Source organism: Lethenteron reissneri, chromosome 41 (assembly GCF_015708825.2).
Source record: "Lethenteron reissneri isolate LAM-NWPU_2019-01 chromosome 41, ASM1570882v1, whole genome shotgun sequence".
Lineage (NCBI taxonomy): Eukaryota > Metazoa > Chordata > Hyperoartia > Petromyzontiformes > Petromyzontidae > Lethenteron > Lethenteron reissneri.
This window is the reverse complement of record NC_083819.1, coordinates 9,139,458-9,150,000: the sequence shown is the minus strand read 5'-3', so window position 1 is coordinate 9,150,000 and position 10,543 is coordinate 9,139,458. Positions and strand designations below refer to the sequence as shown.

The 10,543-nt window shown below is 47.0% G+C and overlaps 1 protein-coding gene across 4 annotated transcripts; it reads left to right on the top strand.

The window, feature by feature from the left end:
* Nucleotides 1–70: 70 nt before the first annotated feature.
* Nucleotides 71–9,655, top strand: ERH (ERH mRNA splicing and mitosis factor). 4 transcript variants are annotated; one of them, XM_061568511.1, is made up of 5 exons: nucleotides 71–105; nucleotides 3,594–3,650; nucleotides 4,838–4,925; nucleotides 6,287–6,407; nucleotides 6,825–9,655. In XM_061568511.1, exons 1-5 carry the CDS (start codon nucleotides 94–96, stop codon nucleotides 6,928–6,930), a joined length of 384 nt encoding a protein of 127 aa, XP_061424495.1. In that variant the 5' UTR covers nucleotides 71–93; the 3' UTR covers nucleotides 6,931–9,655. The 4 variants fall into 4 exon arrangements, with proteins under 4 accessions (XP_061424495.1, XP_061424497.1, XP_061424498.1 ...); XM_061568513.1 differs by lacking the exon at nucleotides 71–105 and adding an exon at nucleotides 1,021–1,151; XM_061568510.1 differs by lacking the exon at nucleotides 71–105 and adding an exon at nucleotides 2,092–2,243.
* Nucleotides 9,656–10,543: the final 888 nt, after the last annotated feature.

Below are 10,543 nucleotides of genomic sequence, written 5' to 3'. Positions count from 1 at the left end.
AGACTTTCTTGGCACACGCGGTGCGATGACGTCACCGTAACGTGTTACGTCATCTGCGAAACGACTGGACTGCACAAATCTGGCTGTCGCCTGATGAAGCTCGTTGTAATTACTGGCGAAACGTCGTGCTCAGATTGTTAATGTTGTGCTTTGGCTCTCCTACACACCGGTGGTGCTGTACTAGTATACTACACTACACTATACACTACTATACACTACTACACTATACACTACTATACACTACACTATACACTAGTGCTGTACTAGTGACGAATTGGCCACGTTCTGTTTACGTGACAACCCTTACTAGTCGGCTGTCGGGTGGTGGCGGGTTTTAACGACACATTTTTTAAAATTTTCGCGATTTAACCCAAAAAAACTCATGGATATTGGTCTACCACGTGCTTCCGGTCCCCAAGCGGATAACTTCCGGGTTGCCCCCCCCTCTGTTTGTTTGTTGCGGTTGCACCCGATTCAAGAGCTGAATGGCTCACAGGGCTATACCTAATACATGAACTTGAACTCTACCGCCTTTTCTACCCTCCCCCCTGTGCTTCCGGTCCCCACGTGCGATAACTTCCGGGTTTCTCCCCCACCCCTCCTTGACCCCTACCCCCACCCCCTGTTTCCGGTCCCCACAGCAATAACTTCCGGGTCGCCCCCCCCTCCCCCCTGTGTTTCCGGTCCCCACGTGCGATAACTTCCGGGTTTCTCCCCCACCCCTCCTTGACCCCTTACCCCCACCCCCTGTTTCCGGTCCCCACACGCGATAACTTCCGCGTCACCCCCCCCTCCCTCCTGTGTTTCCGGTCCCCACAAGCGATAACTTCCGGGTTTCTCCCCCACCCCTCTCTTGACCCCCACCCCCTGTTTCCGGTCCCCACAAGCAATAACTTCTGGGTCGCCCCCCCTCCCCCCTCGTGCTTCCGGTCCCCACACGCGATAACTTCCGGTTTTTACCCCAGCCCCCACCCCCTGTTTCCGGTCCCCACAGCAATAACTTCCGGGTCGCCCCCCCCCCTCCCCCCTCGTGCTTCCGGTCCCCACGCGCTTCGTCTTCCCGGGTCGCCTCCATTTGTAGAAGTTGGGACGAGAAGAAAAACAAATTCCTCTCTCATCGCAACCGCACAAGGCCTCGCTCCCTCGCCATGGTGAGCCGCGCTCGCTCCCTCCAGGGCAGCAAAGTCTCCCCCCGTCGCCGCCGCATCTCGGCTCCAAGCGGCGCTCACCGATCAAGGGCGGTTCGGGGGGTACAAAGTGGCGGGGTTTTGTCATCGAGGCCTCGGCGGCGGTGGTGGCGGTGGTCGTGGTGGTGGCCGCGTGAACATGGCCGCTGTTTTTGTGTTGAGGAGGGAGGGAAGGGAACACGCTTCGACGTCTGCGGCTTACACGACGAGGGTTGTAATTGAAGAGGCGTTTGTCAATCCACTGCTGGATGCTTCCCGTGTGCCACGCCGTGCCGCCCGTGGGGGTCGTGGACTGGGGGAGGGGTGAGGCGGATGCGGCGGTCGCGTATCGAACCCAGCTGGGTTCGTAGCTCACTCAGTACGCGAACTATTCGTGACATCGATTTTTAAAAATAAATAAATTTTATTGATATTTGAGGCGTTGGTATTTTTTTTTTGCCTGAAAAACCGATGGCCGATTTGCCACACGGCGTCGAACGGGAAATAAGTTTCCGTTTTAAACGAGAACTGAGGGTCGCTGCCACATTGGTGAAAGGGTTGTCGGCACACCGGACTTGCGAAATCGAGAGATTCTCACCCGTTCCATTCGATCTCGCGGCACGGCAGGTGAAGTAACGGCAGGTGAAGTAGTGGCCACGTGTAGTAAAGAGATATACCCTCTCCCGCCTCGATTCACCCAGCAAGTCACATTCGATCGGCAGCAAACGATTTAAACGCGCGGGTTTCACACGCACTGCCAACACGTCTGGGGTAAGCTTGGAAGAGTAGACCAAGTTACCCTCTTAGAGAGAGCCCCCCCCCCCGTCTCGCGGAAGCTCTTCCGACTGCTCGAGCGAGCAGTTGCAGGGTTGCGCCCTTACTTTTGTATAAACTTGCGGGGTTTTTAAAAACTGGTAAACGAGGGCAAATGTGTAACCACTTTGCTCGGGTCGCCCGTGTACCGTTCGAACGTTGTCGCTGCCTTTCTTACGTTACTAAAGACGGGGGGCAGCGTAGACCTGGACTCGTGGATTAGGAGGAGAGTTGTGGAGACCAAGAATGAAATTGGATATCTCGGTATTGTTGTATTTCAACCCCACAGGCTTGAAATTCGCAGCGACGGTCATCCCATGGCCGTAAGAATGAGGAGTTTCCACCGTGTTGGCTTCGGCCCACATAGGAGACACTTTGACTTGGGCTGGGAAGTGCTTAACCGTGTCTCAAGACTGTGCTTTTATTTGTTTGGAAGGTCCTGACACGTAGTGTGTGCGTTGGACTTTCTTTGCACCAACGTACGTAAGCCAAAGCGTGATGATCGGAGGGTGCCGTTTCACCACCACGAATGCTGCATTTAGATGTATATTATAGTTGTATAACGTAGATGTATAATATAAATGTATAACAATGATATATAACGTTGATATATAATGTAGATATATGAAATATAACATACAATATAAATATCATTTAGATGTGTAACAGAGAAATAAATTATTCTTGGTACTTTTGGTAAAGTCACGTACAAGGGAAATAATAAAAATATAAAACAATAAAACATTCACGGCGTTTCGACTGCAACACAAGCAATCATCATCATCATCAGGTGTGAAATCCACAGCAAGAAATTTGAAAAAAGTGGCGGTTTTTCCTAAAATAATTATGTAATATCGGCTGATATTTTTGGCAGTTGCCCTTCTGCAGCCAAGTGAGTTGTCTCATCGTGTATTTGAAAGTTTGTCTTCAAGGCAATTGGAAATTGGAGACGGTTGATGTATGAACAGGTGCTGTTTGCTGATCAATAGCAAACAACCGCCAAAGGGCGTCTATAACAGTGTAGGCGTTTTGAAGTCGAGTGTTGCAGACCCTATTGTATGAGGAAGATGACATTTTCTTGGTTTTTTCGGTAAAGTCACATAGAAGGGAAGTAATAAAATAAAAAAAATAAAACATAATAAAATCATTCTCACGACGTTTCGGCTACAACGCAAGCAGCCGTCTTCATCTGTAGCCGAAACGTCGTGAGAATTATTTTATTATGTTTTATTTTTATAATTTTATTACTTCCCTTCTATGTGACTTTACCGAAAAAACCAAGAAGATGAATCCCTGCAGTCACGAAAGCTTTAAATCGAAGATGACATTCAGAAAACGACTTGCTCTACTGCCACGTAATACGCACCACGAATCTCCGCAGATTCGGAGTCTCCGAGCACTTGATGTTGTCTGTTCCACTTACCACACTTCTGAAGTAATGCGCACCACCACACATGTGCCGGTTATCCTACTCCTGCGGAAGTTGTCAGTAATGCTGTGTACGGCTCTTCTGATGTTGTTTTCGGGATGTAACGCGTGTGGTTCGGGGGGGGGAGTTGGGGAAAGCCGATTCAAGTGACACACCAAATTTAACATGATGGTTTTCTTGTGCAGTCTTCGGTGACTGCGCTGAGACCATCAACCGCACGTGAAACCCCAGTTTTTGGACAGGTAACTGACACCCGGATTGGAACCTAGGTCTCAGGTGGTGTTGGGTCAATGTGTGGAGCATTATTGAGCTCCTTTGAGCCTCCCAGACAATTGAATAAAAAGCGGCTTCTATTTTGTATATACTCATTAAGTTTGTCTCATGGGCTGCTCGAGACAATTTTAGATGCATTTGTCTAAGTAAATTAAAAGTTACCGTGGCTCTCGGGGCTGAACGCATTCTCGTAAATATCACAGCCGCGCCGGAGTTGATGTGCGGCAACGAGGCTGATCACGGCCCCTGCGGTGCGTGCCCGGAGCTCACTTCTCGCGAGTTCACTATGATGGTGGCACGTTTTACCGTAGCCAGGAGGAGCCCAGGGTTCAAGAGGCAAATCTAATAAGTAATATTTAAAAATAGTTTTTTTTTACAATCACGCTTTAATTAAATGTACCGTACGAGTAATGGCAGAAATCCGCGACTCCAGGAAGTGGCTCCGAAGCTTGCCATAACGTAAGGGGCTGTGGTGATTTACAGCCAACGTTAGTTGAGCGTGGACAATTAGACCCAAGCCGAGATATTAAAAATGATTGCTTAATTTTTTTATGATATAATATAGTATTGTCATCAGTATGACATACGTATACAGTCGATACGACATTGGGAAGTGGGTTAAAATTAAGTTACAAGATTTGAGGATATGATAACAGAGAGAGTTGAGGATACAACAGAGTGAGTTAAATAAAAGCGTGTAATAATGTTTACATTTATAAAAAAAATTCCAACTTCTGCACTCCCATGGATCCTATTATTGCATCACGTAATATTTAACCTTATTTAGTTATTTACTCGGGAAGCCCTCACTTTCTCCAGACTTTTTGCGGAGGATCCTGCAATTTTTTTACAGTATGGTGCGATGTTCCTAAGTGCAATTTCAATTCTGTAATTTGCAGGGAGATTTTTCGACATTGTGATCTTTGGCTGACATCGGTTACATTGCAAGTGTCGATTTTTGTTGTTGTACTACCTATGGGAGGAAACCTAGAGAACCTGGAGGAAACGCCACGCAGAAAAATGCCCGAGTCAGGAATCGAACCCAGGGTCTTAATTGTGAGACCACGAGTGTTTACCACTCAACTGCGCCAATAGTTGTTTTGTATTGCATCCTTTTAATTGCCTTCTTTCCCCTCCCACCCCCGACCCTCCACAGTCTCACACAATTCTGCTGGTGCAGCCGACCAAGCGGCCGGAGGGACGCACCTACGCGGACTATGAGTCGGTCAACGAGTGCATGGAAGGTGCGGCGGGTGGGGCCCGGCGGGAGGCCCTTAACGGTTTCGGGCTTTTGATTTGTGTGTGTGTTGAACTTCTTTCGCGCCGTACGTAGCCAACCGTGCTAATCGGAGGTGCGGGGGAAGGACAACAAACTACATACAAAAAAAAAGCAGTTCTGAAGAAATTAGTTTTTCAATCCAGGTTATTTGCAAGTGCATGGCTCCAGTGGCTTCATAATATCGGAAGGAAGAGTGTTCTAGACGGCCGCGGAAAAGCGTGTGATTTGACGAATTTATGCAATTCAGGGTCATAATTATCGTGAGATATGGAGAGAAAAACATTGCCCCAGTGTGTTTTATGTTTTCCTTTGTAATGTCTGCCTTGTTTATAACCTCTATTCTCTCTGTCTTGTCAATACTGTCCATCTGTTTTGTACCGTGTGATTTTACTCTTATATTATTGATTCTGCTTCATCTGCATTGTATCATCTTGTATACAGTCCAAGGTGATACATGCCTTATTTACAATACTTGCCTTGTTTCCACTGCCCCCCCCCCCCCGTCTTATCTAATTCTGCCAACAGGTACCCTTTGTTCTGCCTTATTATTACACTGTCACTTATTGGTACTGCATCCTTTGTATCTGCTCTCGTTTGTACAGTTTACTGCCTTGCTCCATCTCATTCTGACCATTATCTTGAAGGCAAATGTAGAATAATATTAGCACAAATCAAAAGTAGTTGTTATGCGTACAGTTAATTTCGTGTATCGTGACGCTACGAATCGCTATGAATGAATGCTTAGGGCCAAGCGTTTGGTGCTAAGTAAAGGAGCATGAGGTAGAGGTGATTGGTGATGGTAGACAGAGGTGGACATTTATTAAATACCTACTGAATCACCATTTGCAAGTGTGCAATAAGTACTTTTGTACTTGTGTGGAATTGAGCGCCACTAGCTAAGAAACTAAAACTAAACTATATTTTATTTTACAAGGTAAGGCCGACTGAGCTATGTAGCTCCATTTTCAGAAGCTACCTGGCCACAAATCATAGCCCAACGAAGTTGCTTATCACGTGGAAATGTATAGCAACCAAATACTCTAAACACATGTTTCTAAATGTGGTTGGGAAAAACCGAATGACCCAGAGAAAAATCCACCCGATCACGGGGAGAACATGCAAACTCCAAGTATACAGGCATCGGGATCGAACCCACGATCTCCTGTATACCAGGCGAGGTAGTTGACATCTCGCCACCGTGACACGCTGACCGATGCAGCTCTTGCCTATCGTGTCGTACAGCGACACGTGAAACAGGCACGTAGGTGAACCACATCCATGTGTCGGCGTGTAACATGTTGGGGTTTGTGGGGTTGTGCCACGCAGGAGTGTGCAAGATCTACGAGGAGCACCTGAAGCGCATGAACCCCAACAGCCCCTCCATCACCTACGACATCAGCCAGCTGTTTGACTTCATAGATGACCTGGCTGACCTGAGCTGCCTCGTGTGAGTCTTTCATATCTACCCCCCCCCCTCCCGACCATGCTTCTCTACCCCTCCGTGTGTGGACAGGTTGAGTGTGATTATGTGTGTATGTGTGCTGTTCTGGCCGTTCTTAGGTGCTCACTAACAGCACTTGCCACAATAATCTCTTGTGGATATATGGGGGATCTTTGTCTTGTTGCATGTGGGGAGCATAGGTTAACTCGGCCTGGAATTAGTACCTGGTGTTTTGTGTAATTATGAGTACTGGGGAGACAAAGGTGTCTGAGCATGGTGCTGGCCACCCACCTCTGTGTGCCCTTACAATCAGAGTTGATACTCTCCCAACAGCCCTTGCCCAAACGGTCTAGAAAGTTGTAGGGAGATCTTTGTGTCTTGTGTATCTGCGCGAGCATGAATGCATGTGCTTTCTGTGGACAGCTACCGTGCCGACACACAGACTTACCAGCCGTACAACAAGGACTGGATCAAGGAGAAGATCTACATTCTGCTGCGAAGACAGGCACAGCAGGCGTCCGCCAAGTGAAGGGCTTTGTGGGAAGGGGGGAAGTGGGAGGGGGGGGGGTTAGATGGGGGGCAGATGGTCGTAGCAGGGCCAGCACTGTGGTGCAAGCAAACGGCACATGACCCAGAAAAAAAAATTCAATCTCGTGTCATCAACGTGGCGCCATGCAACTGAGATTCGAGTGAAGGCTGCGTGTGTGGAAACACGATCAATAGTAAAGCTGTTACCATCAGGCTCGATGCAATCTCTATGTTAAGGTAAGGTCTGTGGAATCTGGTTGTGTCTAGATTCCCATGCAGCTATTAGGTAAATGTGTTAAAGCACTGGATGTCACTCTTTATATTACAATTTTAACTTATAAAGTACGTTCAGAGGTGCTATTAATATACAGCTGATGAAATCTGGTTTCAAATGAAGTTATAATTTGTAATCTGGGCGCATGCAAGTGTGTGTGCGGGGAGAAATGGGGCAGGAGTTCTACTTCTTGTGCAACGATCCCAGTGATTGAAGTTTGATTCCAGACCACGGATTACATCAGTGGTGAGTCGTAGCGGATCCTTTCGTGCACCTCCCCTAGATCAACTCAGCCTTAAGCTCCTACCTACTGCAGCGTGTGAACATTCAAACTTTGGAGGAAACTTGTTTGATAGGGTGCTGGTCACACCACCCCCTCTCTTAAACTCTGCCCACCTTAATAAACGCTCGCTAACATGACTTCCAACAGCCTACATGGCTAAATGGGTGATTACTTTGCTGTGTATGCGAGTGGGTGTGCTTGTTGCAGATGTACAATATTAACACGCTCACGCAAATTGGCTTTAACAAAAAATGCAAAACAATTAACGTGACATTTTGAGCATTTGAATGTGTTAAAAAATGATTCTGTTCGGCAAAGGCTGTTACAATATGCAGTCAGATTCCATAGATGTAGGTTTAACATGCAATCTGATTTAACTGGGCTCGGCATTTTAACTTGCGGTCCCACCCGCTGGTGGTGGCTCAGCATGTATTGAGATTGGGTCTGGCTTGTTGCAGCCAATTATATTCCACGCGTCTCGGTCGTTACGTCACGTGGCATAGGGAGAAGAGCTTGTTTACAATTGGCTTCCGCGCGCAGGCGTTCAACTTGCGCGCCCATTTCATGGCGATGTTTTTTTTCCTAAAAGACTTGCTAACCCCTCCACTGGGCGTCCGGCATGGGTTTGCATCACGGTGCAAGTGCCGTGAATGAGTTTTTACCCCACTTAAAAACACGTAAGTAACACGGACATGCGCACGCACACAAAATCGGATGTGCGCAAAAACTCTGACACACAGTTGCGTAGATACCCTTTTGACTGTCATGGGGGACGTAGTGTAGCTCTGTACATATGGGATGGGGGGACCACTGGGCCCTTAGGGGGATGCTTTAACACTTACCCAGTAGGGGTGGTGACTTTTTTGTGGGTTCCTATTTAGAAAGGTTCTAGGCATTGGCAGGAGTTGCGTGCAGCGTGTATCTGGCACCGAAGCCATTTCCATTGAGCTGTCACTTTCAATCAAACAAAGTGTTAATAAAAAATGCGTGGCAGTTTGGCCTTGCAAAGCATCTGCGGTTTTTACACAAAGTTCACGCGGCACCTGTCCCGGAGTCGGAATCCTCAGGTTTGTCTTTAATATACAGATCCCATAAGGCCGTGCTTACGATCAACTTGCAACTGGACTTGATTTTAACATCCGGTCAGATTCCAGTGAGGCTTTTTTTTTTTACACGGGATTGGCTTTCACCGATCTAAGTCTGACATTGCAGTATGGCGATTCTGTTCACGGTGTGTCACTGGCATCCAATTGGAGTGCACACAACTTGGGTTTAACACGGAGTCGCGTTACACCCCACCCACTTGCATCTCGTGTATTCTTCTCGCTCAACCCATAGGTCCGATGCCCATTGTCCAGAGCGGGGGGGGGGGGGGAGATGGACCTTGAGTATGTCCATTTGACACATTAATTGAAATTGGTTTTCGATCTCCGTTTTGGTGGAATGTCGGCAAGTTGTGTTCAAACGTTGTTCTTGAAGCCGGCGGCCCCCCTCCTGTTAGATCCGGCACGGTGGTGAGAGTGGTGTGGCGGTGGGGATTTACAGCGGTAAAGCCACCACGCTCTTAAGATCGCTTTGCGGTTTTGGACAGGCGCGTTCATACATCACTGTGGTTTGTGGTGGATGTTAGCAACAATGGGAGGGATTGCTTTCCGGTGTATCATTTGGGAGGGGGTCTCATGTTTGTTACCCCACCTGTTGTGTTGAGGCAGTGGTTGAGCAGCAAGCTTGTAAATCACACCTACCGTAAGCGCCACCACCTTGTCGAATTCAGGAGGGGGGGGGGGGGTGGGACTATGGTTCACGTGGGAGCACGCAAGCCTGCAATTAGTGTTAATGGTTTTCCCAAGTTTATATCTAAATTGCTACTCTAGTTACTGTTTTTAGTGGCCCATTTGTTTTAATTTTGTTTTTCTCAGCCACACGTGTTGCAGGAAGAACGGCGCGACGCATCAAACTTTTGTTTAAATTCCAAGCCGCATTGTTTCTGCGGTTACTGTCAAAGTCTTTGCTAAAATTCTGTCTTTTTGTGAAATACAAATTGTTGAGGGCACCAGTGAAGGCTGTCCACCCAATTGAGCCCAACAACAAATGTGTTGCTGGCAAAAATTTAATAAAAATTTAAAGTTTGAAACCCCCTTCATAATAAAGCAGATTTTATGAACATTATGCATTCTTTGAGCACATTTTAAGTTGTACGGGAGTGCATTGGTGAGTGGTGGATCTTTGGTCACCCGGACTGCTTCGCTCTTCGATTGTAACGAGCACTGCAAGGTGGGAACCGGATGTATGTTGAACTTCTTTCGTACCGTACGTAGCTAACCGTGCTAATTGAAAGGCGCTCCACCCCATATGGTTCCAGAGTTTGTGTTTTGCATGGCAGCAGTAACAATTGTTTGAAGTTGGGAGGCTTTGGCAGGGAAAATAACACCAAGTGGCTTTGGTAGCTCTCGCCAGATGAGTAACAGCTGTTTCATGATGGGCGATGTTGAGCCAAGTTGGTCCTGACCACGACGAGCTCTGCAAGAATTGCTTATCTGTGCAAAGTCAATACTGCTAATCCCATGTTTGTATAGGCCACTCGGTGTCAAGTCAAATGTACAATGGGTTTTTTTCTCTCCAACATCAAACCTGTGAAGATTATCCACTGATAATTCCAGCGATAGCAGAATCAGAAATGTATTTCCCAAGTGAAGCCCATTGAGGAAAGCTCGTTTTCAAGGGCAGCTCAGTGAGATTATCTAACTACCCGTATAATTAGTTAAATAAATAAAAAATAACAAATAAATCTATTCTTGGCTCTTTCGGTAAAATCACGTAGAAGGGAAATAATAAAATATTTAATTTTTTTTATTTCCCTTCGACGTGACTTTACCGAAAGAACCAAGAATATGAATCCCTGCAGTCACGAAAGCTTTAAAGTGAAATCAAGAAATCTGACCTTAATCCTTCACTATGCCTTGCTTGGTCTGGCTTTGAGTTTCTCCTAGGTTTACGAAGCCTTAATCAATTACCTGGTGCGGTGGAATGAACATCCGCACTATGTACTGTAGACGT

Excerpts from the sequence above, each read along its gene's own strand:
- ERH (XM_061568510.1), top strand. Across the intron at positions 3,651-4,837 it reads AAACCCCAGTTTTTGGACAG|TCTCACACAATTCTGCTGGT; the intron begins GTAACTGACACC and ends GACCCTCCACAG. Across the intron at positions 4,926-6,286 it reads GGTCAACGAGTGCATGGAAG|GAGTGTGCAAGATCTACGAG; the intron begins GTGCGGCGGGTG and ends TGTGCCACGCAG.